The sequence below is a fragment of the Caenorhabditis remanei genome, chromosome V (genome assembly GCF_010183535.1).
Source record: "Caenorhabditis remanei strain PX506 chromosome V, whole genome shotgun sequence".
Lineage (NCBI taxonomy): Eukaryota > Metazoa > Nematoda > Chromadorea > Rhabditida > Rhabditidae > Caenorhabditis > Caenorhabditis remanei.
The window spans coordinates 15,731,562-15,750,860 of NC_071332.1; the positions used below are offsets into that span (position 1 = coordinate 15,731,562).

General features: G+C 36.9%; 6 protein-coding genes across 6 annotated transcripts; 4 read left to right on the forward strand and 2 right to left on the reverse strand.

Annotated features, from left to right (window-relative positions):
- Positions 1-100: 100 nt before the first annotated feature.
- Positions 101-3,200, forward strand: GCK72_020388 (uncharacterized protein; the record flags this gene model as incomplete). Its single annotated transcript, XM_053733551.1, has 4 exons — positions 101-292; positions 2,414-2,739; positions 2,790-2,958; positions 3,012-3,200. The coding sequence occupies 4 exons, from the start codon at positions 101-103 to the stop codon at positions 3,198-3,200; spliced, it is 876 nt and encodes a 291-aa protein (XP_053582464.1).
- Positions 3,201-4,752: 1,552 nt separating this feature from the next.
- Positions 4,753-5,716, forward strand: GCK72_020389 (uncharacterized protein; the record flags this gene model as incomplete). Its single annotated transcript, XM_053733552.1, has 3 exons — positions 4,753-4,811; positions 4,864-5,461; positions 5,510-5,716. The coding sequence occupies 3 exons, from the start codon at positions 4,753-4,755 to the stop codon at positions 5,714-5,716; spliced, it is 864 nt and encodes a 287-aa protein (XP_053582465.1).
- A 2,361-nt stretch (positions 5,717-8,077) lies between these two features.
- On the forward strand, positions 8,078-14,926 carry GCK72_020390 (uncharacterized protein; the record flags this gene model as incomplete). Its single annotated transcript, XM_053733553.1, has 11 exons — positions 8,078-8,286; positions 8,655-8,801; positions 8,847-8,930; positions 9,365-9,956; positions 12,091-12,293; positions 12,337-12,414; positions 12,460-12,952; positions 14,285-14,388; positions 14,471-14,602; positions 14,651-14,807; positions 14,855-14,926. The coding sequence occupies 11 exons, from the start codon at positions 8,078-8,080 to the stop codon at positions 14,924-14,926; spliced, it is 2,271 nt and encodes a 756-aa protein (XP_053582466.1).
- A 594-nt stretch (positions 14,927-15,520) lies between these two features.
- Positions 15,521-15,733, reverse strand: GCK72_020391 (uncharacterized protein; the record flags this gene model as incomplete). The annotated part of the gene is made up of 1 exon (XM_053733554.1): positions 15,521-15,733. One exon carries the CDS (start codon positions 15,731-15,733, stop codon positions 15,521-15,523), a length of 213 nt encoding a protein of 70 aa, XP_053582467.1.
- A 697-nt stretch (positions 15,734-16,430) lies between these two features.
- Positions 16,431-17,071, forward strand: GCK72_020392 (uncharacterized protein; the record flags this gene model as incomplete). Its single annotated transcript, XM_003116364.2, has 4 exons — positions 16,431-16,522; positions 16,619-16,750; positions 16,798-16,954; positions 17,006-17,071. 4 exons carry the CDS (start codon positions 16,431-16,433, stop codon positions 17,069-17,071), a joined length of 447 nt encoding a protein of 148 aa, XP_003116412.2.
- A 210-nt stretch (positions 17,072-17,281) lies between these two features.
- Positions 17,282-18,979, reverse strand: GCK72_020393 (uncharacterized protein; the record flags this gene model as incomplete). Its single annotated transcript, XM_003116636.2, has 6 exons — positions 17,282-17,386; positions 17,436-17,520; positions 17,568-17,637; positions 18,421-18,744; positions 18,798-18,866; positions 18,928-18,979. 6 exons carry the CDS (start codon positions 18,977-18,979, stop codon positions 17,282-17,284), a joined length of 705 nt encoding a protein of 234 aa, XP_003116684.2.
- Positions 18,980-19,299: the final 320 nt, after the last annotated feature.

Sequence of the window (19,299 nt, forward strand, 5' to 3'; positions counted from 1 at the left end):
GCGATCTGTTCAATATCGATCAATTATTTGGAATGGAACAGTGGAAACAAGCGAAATACTCGAACCGAAAACTCTTCAAAAATTCCAATTATCGACGAGAATGGAATACAAAGAGGTTCAGAAGGCGGAAATGCGAAGAATGATGCATTCGGATCAGTGGAAAGAAGGGAAACGGTTCGAGTTCAGTGGTGTCCTCCAGTTTCCTGTTTCTATTGAGAATTTGGCTCATTTGGATTCGTTTCGTGTCGATATGAAGACGTTGACTGAAGAGAATTTGGTGATGATTCGAGATGTTAGTGTTAAGAAGTTGCAATTTTAGATTTCAGTTGCAGTGTGTGCTTTCGAAAAAAAACATGTCGAAAATGTTGGGATCGAATGATTTTTCGAAAAAATCCGGATTTTTGGAAATTTCTGGAAGTTTCTATTAGTACCGCAGGCTTTTTACAACTGGCGCTCTACCGCAACCGAAGAGAATTGTGTGTGAAATTGAGAGAGTCAGAGAAAAAGAGACACTGTTAAGGGCATTCCGGTGGAGCGCAGTTATAAAAACTGTGCCGAGCTAATAGAAGATTCTGGAAATTTCGGGAAAAATCTGGAAACAATGATTTCGCTTATGTCACTTATGGATAGACAGTTTAAGGTTACGGAGCATATTTGTGTTCTCGGACAACGCATTTTTTATGAATAATTTCCCGAAAGAAAACTTCTACATGATCCACCCAATCCGACTCTCTGACGCATCAAAAGTCTTCGGATCTTCGAATTCTGTCAATTCGATCATTGTGAAGCACCCAAATCCGATGTTTAAATTCAAAATTTCTATTGATAGACGTCATTTTTATATTGAGAAAGTTTCTTGTTAATTTTGTTGTTTCTTGGTTTTCGTTTTTGTTTTTGTTATAAAAATTGTTGTTTTTTTTTAAATGTTTTCCAGTTATTTGTTCGTTATTGTTGTTTTTCTGTGAATATCTCAGTCAGATGCTGAGACAGTTGTAAAAAAACTTCCCCTTTCTTTAATTTCAGATCTTCCGTAAATGTCAGAATCCAATCGATTCGATTCAAAAACAGTGCGATCATTCATTCTCTATGAATATCTACAAGGAAAAACACTCGAAGAAGCATTCGAGAATTTCAGAAGAATTGTCGGAGATGACGTCATCACACTTCAAGATTTCGCATTCTGGTTTATGCAATTTTCAAGTGGAAATATGAATGTGGATTTCGATATTAAGTAGTTTAATGATTAATGAATGAATAAATATGAATTTTGAAATTGTTTTCAGATCGGAGATTCTAGAAGAAGGCGAAAAAGAGTGAGTTTGAGTGAGCGAATTTCCGGTACAACAATGCAGAAATGAGGGTTTTCATCGAAAAGCGAGACGAAATTCCTCTTTTTTTACCAATTTCATATCGGAAAATTGAAATTATTGTTTGTTAGAAAACAACAAATCCTCTAAAATGTATAGTTTTTTCATCTAACTTGAAAACAGTGTCCGGAACCTCGAACAGTGTGTGTTCTCGAGAAAAAGTTTCGGCAAATACTCATTTACTACCTACTCATTTACTACCAATTGCTCATTTACTACCTTACTCATTTACTACTTCAACTCATTTACTACCATTTACTCATTTACTACCGTTTGCTCATTTACTACTTTTACTCTTTTACTACCGTACTGCTCATTTACTACTTCACTTTTCACCATTCTCTTAGGCTTAGGTTTCTTAGAAATTCGGAAAACAATTGACAGATACGATGAATAACCGTTTTCGTCATTTTTTTCCGAATTTCTAAGAAACCTAAGCCTAAGAGAGTGGTGAAAACTGAATCCCAGCATATCGCTCTAAAGTAGTAAATGAGTAAAAAGTAGTAAAAGAGTAAAAGTAGTAAATGAGCAAACGGTAGTAAATGAGTAAATGGTAGTGAATGAGTTGAAGTAGTAAATGAGTAAGGTAGTAAATGAGCAATTGGTAGTAAATGAGCAGGTAGTAAATGAGTATTTGCCAAAAGTTTCTCGAGAAACGCCATTACGAGAAATTTCTCGAGGAATTTTTCGAGAAATTAATCGAGAAATTTCTCGAGACCGCCTCGAGAAAACACACTGACCTCGAATAGCCCAAAAAAACAGTTGGAAAAGAAACATTTGAAATTTTGAAATTTTTTTTGATTGTTTTTGCAAAAAAGGTGATTTTTCGACTATATTTTCAAGTATCGATAAAACTCGAGCGTAAAAAGGATTTTTTCTGAAAATTACGAAAAAAAATCTTTTTTTGAATCCGGACCGGCCGGGCGGCAACTTTAAAGGAATTCTTCAACGGCCGGGTCGAGCCCTGATAATTTGCAAAATATGTTATTCTTGAGAAATTTTAAGCGCCTTCCTATTTCAGGGAGCCCCACCCATCAAAAATTCAGAAACTCGAAGAGCCTTCCCTAGAAATCAAGTCAGAACATCTCGAAGAAATCGATGAGTCGATCGAAGCACCAAACACGGATATTTGGTCTGGAATGGGTCCAGCCGTGTGTGTAGAACAGGACAAGTGCGACGACCATCGTTGCTGTCTGTGCGGATTCTTTGTGAGGGGTGGTGATGGAAATAGGAAAAGCCATGTTATCGCAAGGCACAGTGTCGCGAAACATTTGAAATGTAAAGAGTGCGATTATCGGGATAAAAGCAAGGTGCCGATGAGGAATCACACGATTTCGGTACACGGAAGAGATATTACGCCGGAGGATATCACGTGAGAAGCAGCGCCAGTAATTTCAGAGGAAAAAAAATCAATTTTTTCAGAGACGATAACATGAAAGCTGAATTGATGGAGATCATGGCGAAGTGTTTTCCGAATATTCGGCCGAATAAAATTAAAAACATTTCGAACTGTGCTGCCTGCAAACTGTGTGATTCCCGTCTGAAAATGCCTTTAGTTAACAGATATGAAGAAGTAGCCGAATTGATCAAGGTGAGATTTATACGAACTCCCCCACATTTAAAATTGTACTTTGCCATTTTTAGGTGGTTTCCGCATCGATCAACTTCAAGAGATGCAGTTTCGAGTTATTGGAAATGCCGGATGTGGAAACACTCAAAGGTGTGCTGAATCTCCAACAAACTGGTTCTCCTGACGTGTTTTCGATTCCAAATTCGAATCTGGTTATAGAATTCCTACCTTCTGATGATAAGATTCAAATCACCAAAATCTAAATGTTACATTTGTTATTTGAATCATTGGTTATTTTATTATTATAAAACTGTTTGAAAGCTAATTGCTCCAAATTGTATTGTGCTTCACCATCCGTTTTTTCTTCTAGAACTGCCCATTTGCTATTCTCTATATATTTAACTCTTGCAAAAATAAAGGATACTATGTAAAAAAAACTGATTATTTGTGCGTTTTAACTCAGAATGTCTTCATCTGATATCTAAAAATAGTTTAGAAAAACTATTCTAGTTTTCCATTCCAGCTTTCTCCCAGAAGCATTTGAAAACTTCTTTTCATTCGTTCTAACTGCTACGACTGCAACTCATATGATTATTTGTGTTCTTATGTTTTCTCAGTATCGAGAATTTGCTTATTCAGTTATTCGATGTGGTTATTTATGTTTGTTTTCAAAGCTATTAACATATTGCGTTCATATATCAGTGTGTGGCTTTAATTTCTGAAACACTCACTAGTCGAACTACGCGAAGGTGTTAGCAAAATTTACTGTTTTCTTCCCAATTTGATCTCGCGCTTCGAAAATATCAGTTCGGTTACTGTACTTTCTATGTCTGCACGGTGTTTGCGTACTTTGCATTCCATTTGACGAGCAGAAATACTTGTTGATTTTTGCGCGCTTTTGCCTCGAAGCCTCTCTGTTTCCCATCAATTTCTGTACTTTTCAGAGAATTCCAACCAAATCTCATCGTTTAATCCACATTAAACTCAAATAAAATGGCCGAAGAAATCCGCAAAAATGCGCTGTGTCTCCGCACTTGTATTCTCTACGAATTTCTCGACAAGAAGCCAGTTTTCGACGCGTACAAAAGTTTGTGCACACAATTGGGAGAGTCTGCAATCGATTACACTGAATTCGAGTTCTGGTACATGAGATTTTCTCAGGGAACATTCGATTTGGAGCATGAGAGAAGGTATTTCACTCAAACGTAAATATCAGACACTAACTGGGGGTAATGCAAATGCGCTCTATTGAACTCTAAAAATAGGCGCGAGTTTTGAATTTTTCGACTATAATTATAGAAATATAAAGCAAAAGTCCCCCAAGTTTCGTAACCAGTTGATACTGGGTCAGAATTTCAGAATTTTCAGAAAAACACACCGAGAAAATACCAAAACGTTTAGTAGAAACTTGAATAAAGACACAAAGTAGAAATCTGTCCTGAAATAGTAAAAATGTGTGTTAAAATCTGTCCTAAGGCCAAAAAAGCAGAAAAAATCTTCCTAACTTATTGAAAAATTGAGAATTAATGTTTAAAAAAATATCAAAAAACAATTTCGCCAGCATGGGTTCGAACCCAACACCTACTGACTACCGGCAGCACCGTCACCCTACTGAGCCACCGAGGCACTGGAAGAGGATGGTGCGGCAGGTCCCTATATGTGTGGTGTGTGCGTGCATGTGGTGCAACCAGGCGCGTTTGCATTACCCCCAGTTAGTGTCTGATATTTACGTTTAACTAGGTATTTCAGTCTAGAGCTGTCTGACCTAAATGAAATTGTTTTTCCTTCAGATTCGATTCGAAATCCTTATCACTCATGACTCTTCCAGTTAAAATCTTGGAGAAAATTGTCGGGAAATCTGAGTTAAAAGAACAGTAAGTCTAGTAAATGTGGGCGGAGCTTTCTTATTTGAAAAAATAATTTCAGCATGATTCTCCGAAATGTGTGCAAAAAATTCCGAAAAATCGTCGTCAACGCTGATCCCAGATTCAAAATTATCTCAATAAAAGCTACCGCGTCAAAAATTGAGTTCGAATTGGATGATGACTATCAACTTGAATACAAAAATATAAATTCTGCACTCAGTGACTTGATAGTTATCCTGAGCAACCCGAAACTCAGACTGGAAAGTCTGGAAATTCGAGATATCGATCAGAAATATATGAAGATGTTCTGGGCGAAAATTGACACATTGAAACAGAAACTCCACGTGGAAAGTGTATTGATTGAATACGAAAATACAATGGAAGAAGCCAATATTTTGAAGTATTTGAAGCCGGGAATACTCAAAACAATCATTTTGGAAAGAAGAGTAGCTCATCGAGACATTCCGGTTAATTCTGATGAGATTACAGAGGGAATGAATAGAATTATTGAGACGGAGCAATATAAAAAAGTGAAAATGCTCTATGTCTGGCCGAATTGTGGTCAGGAGACTTTTCCAGTTAAAGCATTTATGAAATGCTCACAACTTACTATTAATTTCCATAACCTCACCTCAACTCAATTGGCAAATTCTGTATTGGTAAGCTCTATTCATTCTGGTATCCCTGATTCCAAATTAAACTTTCAGCCTTTCCTGAAATCTACCGAATTGCAACTTCTCCGTTTGAAAACTCAAACAAGCACTAGAATGGAAACTGTTAAAGACAATCTACTTGTGATCGGCGGGAAAGATGTCAGAAATTGTCCGAATTCCATCCGTTTTCCGATTAAAAAATCCAAGAATTTCTTCGAATTACAGATCAATGGCCTCGAAATTCGTATCGAGAGGAAATAATTATTTTATCGCATTTTAATTGCTACTGTTCAATTTACTCGTAACTTTTTATAATGTTCTCCGACTGCTTTGTTAAACTTCTCGGGTTTCAAAACTGTTAAATGAAAATTTTTATCGGTTTATTCACTCGTGGAATGATTTGGAATTGATTCTGTTCATTTGGTATACCCGATTTGTCTCATTTTGTACGGTCGGCACCGTGTGCTCTTCAAAACATTTCTTAAAAAAACGCTTGAGTTTCTAGATTCACTCCGTATGCCAATGAGTTGCCGCGTTGACCTACGGGCACGCGCGCATTTCTTGTTTTTCTTTCTATTTTTGTCAATTTCGCTTTTAAATGGAGAATTTCGGCACTTTTGGGCGCTGGTGGAGGCACGTTAGGTGCTCCGTTATTCTCGTTAGTTAATTTTTACCTCTCTCTTTGATTTTTTGGTCATTTTTATAGTTTTGCTTTGTTTTATTGTGCATTTTTAGCCGGTTGGCTTGAAATAAATTGATTATTTCTTCAAAAAGCTGGGTTTTGGCTTGTTTTGCGCGTTTCAGATTCTAGTTCGTGTCAAAATAGATTAAAGTATTGTTATCTCGCTGCTCTTCGCTTCGTCGTGATATTCGTCGTGTTTCTCTCTTGATTTTGTGTTTTCTCGTCATTTTAGCTAAGACTTGCTACTGGTTCATTCGTGAATTTGTAGTTGGTTTTACTATTTATTACCAGGGTACTGTGTTTCGCAAAGTCCGCATTGGTGTTTGCGTACAATGCGCAACACATCACGCACATTGCGCAGCCTCTCAATTCGCACTTTTTTTCTGTCCAATTTTCTACTTTTTCTGAAACAAATCGTGTTTTTTCCAGAAAATCGCCTCAAAAAATGTCCGAAATCCTGAAAACCAATCCGACGGCTCTTCACACATGTATTTACTACGAGTTTCGCCGCTCCAAAAACGTCGAGGAGGCTTACAAAAATTTCTGTGAGGCAGTCGGAAACGATGTGATTGATTACGTGGAGTTCGAATATTGGTTCTATCGATTTTATCACGGAAATCTGGATTTCGACTATGATAGAACGTCAGTTTAGAAATAAATTAGTTTCAAAGCAAATTTTGGAATTTCAGTAACGATCCGAAGCCGCTCACTATCAATGACTTGCCTATGGAAATGATCAACGAGATTATCGGACACCTGGATAGTATGTCGGGCACCTGGACTCAGGATAGGTTAGAAAATATTTATCTAGATTTATGAATCTGTAAATTTCCTTTTGCAGTTTCAATGTCCGAAGAGTTTCGAGACAATTCCGGCCAGTTATCGACAAGTTCAAGTCGATGTACGGCTTGATTCTCTTTTATATTGATAAGGAAGAAGTGGAACTTCGTCTTGACTATCATTCTGTTCAATACAAGATTGGAAAGAATGATTGCTTCGTTCAGTACATAAATGAATGCAACGAATTCGATCGTTTGAACATTGGATTGAGTGATCTGTCGGCAGTGTTGACCAACTCGAAAACTCCTATCACTGTTTTTGAAATTTCAACTAGTAATCCCGAGTCCACCGAAGCCGTCCCGAAATTCATCGAAACCCTTTCCAAAGAAGTGTGTCCACTATTCTATGCAAAAAATGTTCAACTAGATGCACCACGCAATGATTATCTCATCCCATTTCTATCGCTTTTCAAACCTGGAGTACTCGAAGAGATTAAGCTTATATATGCCAAACTTGACGACGATACGTTTGCTAAACTTGTGGAAATGGATCAATTCAAACAATTAAGATCATTCGGAAATAATACCTTTTTGAAACAGTCCTCTGATGATTATGATCCGATTTCTCTCTCACAACTCAAGCAATTATCACATTTGGCCTCCTTTGAGGTAGACATGGACCATGTTTCAGCAGAAGACATTGTGATCCTCCGAGATGTGAGTTGATGCTTGTTTTCTTCAAAAATCATTCGCATTGTTTTCAGATTCTCTTACAGTTTGTCAATCTCGAAAGTGCCAAAATTTCATTGATGGATCCCATTCTCGTTCTCTCTGAAATTAGAACAACTCTCGGAATCGACGATGACGACTCCGAGCAAATCACTTATCGTCATCCGTTTTCAAATTCTGATAAATTGTTCGTTATGGAGATCAAAGATGACACGATTTCAGTGACTACCGAAAATAATTAGTTTCTAACCTATTGCCTGTCAAGTTGTTCTCAACGATAAATATTCATTGTCAAATCTTGTTATCGGATTATTTTATTACTCGATGCATTTCTTCTTGCAAACAAATTGTTCTACCTTTTTTCCATTATTCCTTATTTTCGTAGCATATTTCTACGGAATTAATTTTGTTTTTCAGCGATTTTCGCAAAAAATGCTCGACTCACCTCACTTATCTGCAAAAGATCTCGGTCCACTCATTATTAATAACATTTCCCAATGGAAAACTCCCGAAAAGTCGTACGAAAACTATGAGAAACTATGTGATGCAATTGGAAACAAAAAGATTTCATTCGAAGATTTCGAGTCACTATTCAATCAATATTCCAGAAAATTTCACTTAAAATTGGAAATTGAGGAACAGTTAGTTATTTTCATACTTGCAAACCGGGCCGAAACGGGCCGGCCCGTAACTCGCTTCAAACTCAATATTATGAGGTCAAAAATATACCAAAATGTAGATCTCGACGAGTTCTATCTCCATGACCCACGCGGGCCGGGAAAAAGTGCCAAAAAACGCCAAAAAAGCCATTCTAGCCCGGCCCGCGGCACATTAACGAATCGCCATCCGGCTCGTAGTGGGTCATGGAGATAGAACTCGTCGAGATCTACATTTTGGTATATTTTTGACCTCATAATATTGAGTTTGAAGCGAGTTACGGGCCGGCCCGGTTTGCAAGTATGGTTATTTTCAAATAAAAATGTTTTATTTTTCTGATTTTTCTTTCCAGAAAAGATAAAATCTACTGGTGTGTTCTGTCTGACATAATTCACCAACGACCAATCGATAATTCGTATTCTGATATTCTCGAAGCATTCGGAAGTGACGTCATCAATAAGAAAGATTTCGAAAAATGGCTCGATTGGTCTAATTTGAGGTGAAATTGGTGGAAAATTTTTAGAAAAAATTCCAAATTTTTCAGAATAGCTTCAAAAAACCTGACATTCACTGACTTGCCACTCGATATCATCAGAAGAATCATCCGAATGGCGGATACTGAAACACAGTGAGATACTGAAATAAGCAGAATTCAATATTTATAGTCATACTTGTCAAGGCCCGGCTTAAAAAATGAACCTATTTTTTTTCAATTTTTTCAACTTTTCATCGAAAATGTTGAACAAGGATGATTATTAGCAGAGCATTTTTCTTACAATTGCGCTCCGCCGCGAACGAGAGAGTATCGGCGAGAGACGTAGAGTTTTTTCTCACGCAAAACAGATTTTCACCATTTTTGATCTATTTTTGCATAATTTTCTTTCGAAAATTGGCAAAAGAAGTTCTCAAAGGGATTTCGGTGGAGCGCAGTTATAAGAACTGTGCTGAGCTAACAATTTGAATTTTTTTTGATTTTTTGACCGGGCCGGTCCTATTTTTGACAAGTCTGGCTGAAATAAGCAGAATTCAAAAGTATAAGCAGTTCATTTTCATTTTTTTCAGAGCTCAACTGCGCAAATTGTGTTATTTTCTGAACATTGAGATCGGTCAACTGGATCCAAAATGCAAAAATGTTAGCGTCGAGTTTGGACCCGATTTTATCGATTTTAATGGAAAAATCTCGAAATATACGAAACATGGAGATGGCAAGACTGATTATTCGAAATATATTATGGAAGATTTGGCATTTGTATTAAAAAATCAGAAACTTCATTTGGATTCTCTCAGCACTTCTTACAATCCAGAATTAGATCATAACAAGTCGAGAGATCGTTTCGAGACCCTTTTGAAATCATTGAAACGAAAAATTCCCGTCAAAAATTGCTCGATTCTGATAAAAAATCAGACTGACGCGGTCGCAGTGCTTCCATATTTGAAGCCTGGAGAGCTGAAATCGTTGAAATTTATGCGTGATGCAGATGATGGATGGATTCTATTTATCGATCGAATCGCCGCTTTACCACAATGGAAGAGGGCGAAACACGTGTATTTCGATGGTCGAATCGTGTCGTGTCTCACGGAATTCTATCATTTTGCCACATTTGAAGTCCATCTTTTGTTGATTCATCCTGAAGTACTGGCTAGATTGACTAGAGTAAGAAATTGAAAATTAAATCAGATTCAGGGACGTGCAAAACGGAAATAGGAAATTCCGAAATTTTTCGAAACTTTTTTCTGTCGGAAAATTTCTTTTTTTCGGCCCGAGAAATTGGCGCCAAAGTTCAAAATTCAATTTTTTCCGAATTTTTGAAATTTTTTAGCGAAAAAGTCAAATTTTTGCTTATCATTCAGAATTAGAGAAAATTCTGAAAAATGATCAAAAATAGTCAAATTTTCGATGAAAAAATGAAAAAATTTCAAAAAAAAGTTTGGAAAAAGGGGCATTTTTTGAGAAATTTTTCGGAAAAATTTTGATTCTGAAATTTCAGAAATTTCAAATATTTTCTTGATGATAAAAGAAGAATTTATGCGGAATCGAAAGAAATTGAATTCACAGAATTTTTAGTTTTTACAGCATATTTATTGATTTCGACTATGAAAAATTGAAAATCGAGTTTCCTAAATTTGCGGAATTTCCGAAAAGAATAATTCGGAATATTTTCGAGTTCCGGAATTTTCGAAATTTTTATTTCCACACACCCTGGTCACCATATATACCATTTCCCTATTTTCAGGCTCTCTCCAGATCCAATAGATTCGAAAAATGTACGGTGCATACTGGTGATCGACTGGACACGGGCGGTATCTTCAGAGCTATAGATCTACGAGAAACCGAGACTCCGCATGTATTCTCTATCCATCGAACGGAACTTTTATTCGAATTTTTATACGACGCACACGCATTCAGAATCACTAGACATTGAATTTTTATAATTGTTAAACGCATTTTTCTTCCCCATTTTGATGTTGTTTTCCTTGTTATTTTTCCTCTTTTCATGAAGTTTTGTTTTATGATATTCAACCTGTGAAAGCAAGTCATCCATTCATTTCCCATCAGACGCCGCTCCCCCTTCCGTATTTTTCTCTGCGCCCTCTGCCCTCATGCCTACCATACAGAGACGCGGGACCCGGCAGGTGTCCGGACACTCCCGGTATCAACTCCTTCCAACTAAAGACTCCATTATATTCCCTACTCGGGAGAGCCCCAGATAAATTGAAAGTGCAGGGTCTTTTTCAAGACCCCAAGTACAATTTTTGCAACCCTAGTTGGTAGGGTAAAAAGGAAATGGCTTATGAAGTTAGAAGAGATTCAGATGATTATCTGCAGGATTTCACGATATGGAGTGCCCCTACAGATGACGTCGTGGAACACGTAGAGTCGTGGACAACCTATGCAGACGCGCTCTATTGACAAGAATGGTACACTTTTTGCGTGAACTTTCGAAGCATACCGTGGTAAACATTATAATGTGACATTAAATGAATTCTAATGTTCACCACGGTACGCACTAAGTTCGAAAGTTCACCGTGACGCAAAAAGTATACCATGCTTGTCAATAGAGCGCGTCTGCATAGGTTGTCCTGGACTACGTGTTCACGATACTACCCCTTGAGATGTTGGAACTCCTCGTTTCAGTGGAGCGAGATTGCAATGTGTACAGTAAGATGACCTTCTCCTCCATACAACCATATTGGTCAGATGACTTCTGTGTCTCCCAATGTTTACTAGGGCCGTCCTAGACTACGTCTCCCTCCGACAGTACGAAATCAATAGAAAAAATGTTTCGATTCATTCTCTTTTTTTATAGCCATTCTCAATTCTTCTTTTTAGGTATTCGCTAACGGGGGTCTGGGAGTGAGTACGCTGAAGTCAACCGCGCTCTGCAGAAATCAGCGAAAATTTTAGCGCGAAATTCAAAATAAATGTTCATTTATTTATTTAATAGAATTGATCTTGAAAATATGCGAGACAGTCGAAAAACTAGCCAAAAATGCGGGACGACGGACATAAATCGGCTCAAAAAGTAGTCGATTAAGCTGCGTATCGAACTGCCACGCCTAACGTCGAATTGAAAAAAATTATAATTTGAATTGGCTGCCAATGTCTAGTGGAGCGCATACGAATTCACTACTCACCCCTAGACCCTGTGTCAAAAAACCACAACGAAACAGCAAATTGAAAAATGAAATTTTGAACTACTCTCCATGTCTAGTGGAGCGCGTTTAATTTCAGTACTCACCCCCAGTCCCATGTTCGCTCCAATCAATCATTTTAATGTATTTTTCAGTTTCAAATGAATGTGTCATTCGCCAATGATCCGATCGCTCTGCGTCGATTGATTGCTTATGAAGCACTTGGCAGAGTGCCAGTATTCCAAGCATACAAAAATATGTGTAAAAGAATTGGGGACAATGTGATGACCTACCCGGAATATGAGTTTTGGTATTGGAGATTCATTCAAGGAGAAATGAATTTGAATCACGAGAGACGGTGAGTTTTTTCATAACTATACAATTTTAGTATAAATTTTTAGAGACACCTCAAAGAAACTTCTCGAATTACCATTGGAAATCCTTCTGTCCATTTTTGAGAAGTTTACTCCTATGGAAAGGTAACTCCCCCTTATCTTACCTATTATCTTATTATATACCTTCAGATTGATAATGCGAAAAGTGAGTCGAGTGGTGCGAACTTGCATTGATTCAATCGATCCGAAAATCAGCAGAATAGATTTCGAGTCGAAAAGAGATCGAGGAGAAACCATGATCGACTATAAAACCTTCGATGTCCGGTATCAAGGAACCACCGATTGTTTGGTGACTTCTGTGTGGATGCAACCTTCAAAATCAATTCTCATTCGGAATACAAACCATTCTGAATTGGCTCTTAATGATCTTTCCATTGTTTTGAGCAACCCGAAGCTTAATTTGAAATCTTTGGAAATTACATCAGATGCAGAGAAATTGAAAGGTCTACAACCATATCTTCAGTCTCTGAGTCATAAGATCCGAGTGGAAAAAGTAAAGATTCGAACTGAAGATTCTATTGAAGAGACGATGATTCTTCCGTTTCTAGAACCAGGGAATCTTGAAGAAATAACTATATGCTTCAAGGATTACTGTAAACGGACAAGGCATTTCTATACGGAAGTGAGCAGAGAAAGGCTGAAACAGCTGACTGAAATGATTCAATGTAGGGAAGCCAAAATGTTAACGATTTGGTGCTTCTTTAACGATAATTTTCCCATTGAATATTTTCTTAATTGTCACGGATTGAAGCTGTGTAATTTTAAATGGAATTCCCCTATTTCCGTTGATACAGCTTTTAAATTTTTGGAGGTAAGCTATTCTTTCTGAAAATAACTCATTTGATTTTTCAGGTTCTACTGGCATCCAAGATTTTGACGAGCTTTGAAATGGAGTTTAACGATTGTCATCATTTAAGAGAACAGATCAGAAACAGATTGCTGTATGCTGTGGAAACTAAAATTGATTCTGGTATTTTCAAAATCAGCATTGAAAATTCTTATCGAGTTTTCAAGTTGGATTTGAATTGATGTATGATTCAACTCACGCGACAGTGACTATGGACATTGACTGTCTTCGGTGAAAACTCAATTCAAATGTAAGTAATTAGATCTAATTGCTCTCAATTGTATTGTAGTTCACAATCCGTTTTTTTTTTCATTTTTAATTGCGCTTTTTCCATTTGCTCTTCTCAATATAATTCTTGTAAAAATAAATGATTCTATAATCTGTTTTTTTTTAATATTTGTGCAGGTAACGGAGTTTTAACTCAGAAGTCTTCATCCGAAATTAAGAAATAATTTCGTCTATAATTTTGAAACTTCCCACTAGTTTTTTGCTTACCTGTGCATCTGGTATCCCGATCGGGATTTTGAGCTTTTCTACAAACAAACATCAAAATATTACATTTGAAAAACAAATAATTTTCCTAATTTTTTTCACTCAAAAATTATTTGATTATTTTTTGAGGGCGCCACTTTTTACTTCTGGAGCTGTGGCACGATGCTCAAAAAGTAGAATACCGATTCAACATAATTTTTTGTTTATTTGAGTGTTTTCCAACATTTTGACATTTTCTCAATAATTCCAACTCAATAATTCCAAGAGAAAAATAAAACTTTTTTTTTTCGAATTTTCAAATCACGATCAGGAAAAATCGATTATCAAAAAAATCAGAATTGGAACTATTTCAAAAAACTGATTTTCGTATTGCTGAATGTTTCAGCTATCTTTAAAATCGCTACTGTATGTAAGAGAGTTTGACGAATGTTTCCTTGTTTAAATAAATATTAAAGATGTGGTCGTCCGGCAAATAGCAGTGTGATTGCCTACTATTTCAAAGCCTCCTACTATTTCAATGAGGAACTTTTTGATTTCTATTCCCTCCATGTTATTTCTATGGCCACGGGTGAGAATTTTTAAGAATTTTTTGGTGCAAGACATTTCGATTTTCAGCTGATACCAGCTATGATACTTCCGTTCTTGGCATTCTTGCTGATTCGAGAAATTGGAAAAGGGCGGTTGGCTAGAAGACAACTTATGAGAAGTCAGGCGACAAAGTTAGTTTTAATTGTAATTTTAATCTAACATTTATGTGTATCTCATAAGGTTAAAGGAGTTTTTCAAAAGATGTTCCTGCAGAGCAAAACCTGACTACACGACGATAGTGATTTCCACAATGACAGTAGTCTCAATGATATCAGAGATGCCATACGGAATTCACAACATGGTTTTTCTATATTATACTGATTATTCAAGAGACGAAGATATGATGTGAGTATTTTTCAATCTACAAGTTGATTAACACGAAATTGATTTCAGAAATTTCCTGATTAGGTTGAGAGATTTACTTGACTTTTTAGTCACATTGAACACAATGTCTCATTGTTTGATTAGTTTGACAGTGTCATCTCAATATCAGAATACAGTTGTCTCACTGTTACCGATTGTTCGGAAGTTGAAGAAACCAAGAAATATAGTAATTGTTCGCTAAATTTCATTATCACAAAAGTACAAAATTTGCAGATAAAAGTGACACCGAGTGGGACATCCGAGGGTAACATGATGACGAGGCTTCCGACTACAAAGGACATCTAATTATTTTTGTACCACCGGTTCTTTGTCAATCAATCTATCTTAGTTAGTTTTAGAATAGAACAAACTTCCGTCATCTGACTTCTTTCCCCTAAATTTCGAATCAGAGAACACCAATGACCACCAGCTGATTCTTTTCAGATCCTGAATAAATTTAAAAGTGATTTTATAACTAATTCCCGCCCATTTCAGTCGAATATATCCACCTGTCATGTTTCTAGTTTCTAGTCAATCCAGAAACTCACTATAACTTAAACATGGCCGAAGAAGAAGAAACCATGCTCGAAAGCTTTCTGAATTCCCTCAGTGATTACGGTACTTACATAAGTGTTTTCAGTCTCATTCTAAACCTATTCCATGTTTTGATACTAACCAGAAAGTCCATGATATCAAGTAGTATAAACGTGTTGATGACTGGAATTGCTGTATGTGATATATTGAATATGGCTGAACCCACGTGGCTTTTATTATTTTTTCTGAAATATGATTACGATGTGGCTCAATTGGTCTCCTCGTCCTGGTAATTTTAAAGTTTCAACAATAGAGTGCAAACACGCTCTATTGCCAAGAAGATAGTTATCCATCAGTTATTTACAGTTATGGTCCCTTGAGCTTTTCGTATCGAATTTTCGAGAGATTTTTTGAAATCACAGGTGGCGTTGTGAGGCCATTAGCTACTTGGTTAGCAATGACAATGGCTCTATTCCGACTATTAATTGTCAAAAATGCAATGAATTCTTCGTTTGAATCTTTATCAACTCTTCGTGTCGGTGTCATAACTGCCCTGAGCAACTTCTTCCCGTTTTTCATATTTCAGTTTATAACCTACTATGGTTTCAAATTGCACTCGAAAGAGTGGTTTTATCCTGAGATGTAAGAAATTTACAGTACCGCCCAAAAGTATATTAAGTTTTGCCTTTTTCAGTTGAAAACGTCCAACTTTGAGAGTTTGTCATTGTAAAACTAACTGTCCCACAAAATAACGTTATCAAACAGGATCAAATAGAACAAGAGTAGTGCATTATTTTTGTAGTTGACTACTTTTTTTTCCCTAGCAAGTTACACATTGAAAAATTAATTTCTCCCTCAAATCGTCCCATTTCAGTGCAAAATAGAGTGATTTTTGAGCTGTCCACTTAAAATTACTATAACTCTCTAGAAAATGCCCGTACAAAAAAGGTGTCAACTACAAAAATGGTTTGTTGTCTATTTGATTCCATAAAAAATTATTTTGTAAGATAATTTGTTTTAATATGACCCACTCTCAAAGTTGGGCATTTTCAACTGAAAGAAGCAAACTGTAATCCAAAAAATGATGATTGTTGTGTTATTTAAAGATGTGGTTATCCTCCGAATAGTAGTGTGATCTCATACCAATTTGGCACCTCCTATTTATTTCTCGAGGAATCTTTTGATTATTATTCCATCTATACAATTGTCATGACATTTGCACAGGTGAGAATCGTTGCTTGATGATGATAATTCTTATTTTCAGCTGATACCAGCTATGATACTTCCGTTCCTAGCATTCTTGCTGATTCGAGAAATTGGAAAAGGGCGGTTGGCTAGAAGACAGCTTATGAGAAGTCAGGCGTCAAAGTTTGTTTTAATTGTGGTTTTAATCTAACATTTCGTGTGTCTTTCATCAGCATTAAAGCATTTTTGAATGACTCTTTCCAAACGATTTTCTTGCAGTGCGAAACCTGACAACACGACGATAGTGATTTCCACAATGACAGTAGTCTCAATGCTAGCCGAGTTGCCAAGCGGAATTCACAACTTTTTTTTCCTGTATTATACTGAATTTTCAAGAGACACGGATATAATGTGAGTATTTTTCAATCTACAAGCTGAGTTAAACATAACAGTTTCAGAGAGTTCCTTGTCCTTCTACACGGACCTTTCAAATTATTGACCGCATTCAATACAATGTCTCATTGCTTGATTAGTTTGGCAGTATCATCTCAGTATCAAAATGCAGTTGTATCATTGTTTCCGATTGTTCGGAAACTAAAGAAACCAAGAAATATAGTAATTTCTCGATTAGCAGAACTGCTTTGATAAAAACGAGAACATTTTCAGATAAGAGTGACACCGAGTGGCTCATCGGAGGGTAACATGATGACAAGGGCTTTTTACAAGAAATAAAGTTTTCTACCGCCGACTGTAGTTGTCATTTTTCGTATTTGAAACTTTTGACATCTAATTTTTGAGTCATAGAACACTACTAATCGCCAGCTGATTTTTTCAAATCAACACAGACTGAAAGTCACGCTTCCTCAATAATTGTAATCACCATTGGACACCAGTCAATTAGTTGGCAGGGTGAAAAAGACAAATGGTTTTATTAAAGAAAGTTCAGATGATTATCTTCGGAATTCCACGATACCGAAAATGTGGTCTCGCTGAGATGGGCTGTCCTTTTAGATGACGTGGTGGCACTACTTTGGAGAAACGATTCGTCTGGAATTCTCAACAAATTTTTAAAACTGTTGAGTATATTAAAACTCACTTCATCTGTCTCTCCTCTTCTAAATTTCAAATCTTGATTGTAGTTAGGGCGTGGGATTTTGGGATACCGTGGGTCTTGGTGGATTCTGAATTTTCAACAAAATAAGAAATTGGTCGGAAATCGATCGGTTACCGGATATGTCGGACATATATCAAATGATGGCGGGGTCGGTGTTTTCGGAGTTTGGCAGAGTATTGAGATCCTGAAAACGATAAATGGAGATAGCCTCAGTCAGTTTGGCAGTCAGATTAGGTCGAATTCACAAGATAAACTCACCTAGAAAGTTAATCTGTAATTGGCGATTTATTGTGCGAATATTTATGTGGAAGATACGGTAGGTTAAAATGGGCGGAGCTCTGACACTTTAATTTGGCTACATCAGGGAAAGGAATTCTGCTTTCCGCTTTCCGCCATTTTAATATTTTTTCTACCTTCCGCCTAGAGAACATCAGCTTGAAAAAATTTGAACGGCAACTTGAATTTACCGATTTTTGACATGTTTTGCAGCAAAGCCATCAGTTTCTTATGGGACTATTCATGACATGTAAAAATGTAATTTAATACATTTTTTTCCTTATTCACGAGCGTCGATAAACTATTTTTTACAAATCTCAGTTTAGCGTTGGTCTAACAGCATTTTCTCCTTTTTTGCATTTTTCGACATGGTTGTGTAAAAAAACTGTTTAAAAAAGGCCGAGAAATGTTGAAAACTGGAAAAAACATGTTTAAAAAAAACAAAATTTTTCACAGATGTGAATAAGGTAAAATATGTATTAAAGTACATTTTTACATGACCTGAATAACCTCATTAAAATTTCACACAAATTTAATCATTTTTAGAGTCTTTTACAACAAATTAAGGCCGAAATCGTCTTCTAAAGATGACTCTTCCTTCCTCCTTCCGCCATTCAACCATTTCAACTTAACACCTCAAAATAAAACTGCGGACATCTGGACACACGAACCCACAGATACTTTTACTCACTTCTATAACTCCTCAGAACTGGTGTCTCTACAGTTGTGTCGATAGTCGATCTCCTCTTCCTCCTACTTTTAATTTTCCGTTTCACCCCAGCTTTCTTCCTCAGCTTCTTTTTCTCCCTTCTCCTAGGCCCCACTACCACCGGAGCCACCAATATGGGCGGATCATCGAAGTCTTCATGAAATGTCATCACATCGAAATTTGTTATGTTGTCATCATCAAATGTTTCAGAAATTCCAGGTTGCTCTGTGATGATCACTGCTTCACTGAATCGCCGTCTCTGAGATTCTGGAGTGGCGGCTAGGGAGTGCATAGGGGTCCAGTCGTCTGGAAATGGAATACAGTAGTTTTTCAGTTTCCAAATGTCCTAAAAATCAAACCTGCACAAATCTTGCCCGGACCACAGAAGGTGTCATCGATGTCACTCCCCCACGCACTATGTCGGTCTTCTGGAATTTTCAGATTTTCGGGTTTTATGTTTTCTCGAAAATGAGTACTAAAAAAACAAACCTTCCACTCTTTCAACATGTTCCGGAGCAGTCCTCGAACCTCTTTGTCCCATAGAAACTGACAAAAAGAAGAAGAAATAAGGAATGGAACGAGTGGGGAAACATGTGGGGGCTGGGCGTAGTCATGGTGAGCATTGAAAATAATTGATGACTGGAAAAGAATTCTTGATGAGACCAAAAAAAAACTAAGAATGTTCTAGAAGGGTACAGTATACTACAGTAGGCTTGTCACGTTCTCAAATAATAATATTTGAGGCATGACTCCAGGCACTACCTGATAAGCTGATAAGCACGCCTCTATCACAAACTAGAGGTGTGATGGGAGACCTGATTTATTCTAGAATCGCTTAAAATTAACGGATTTTGATTTGGA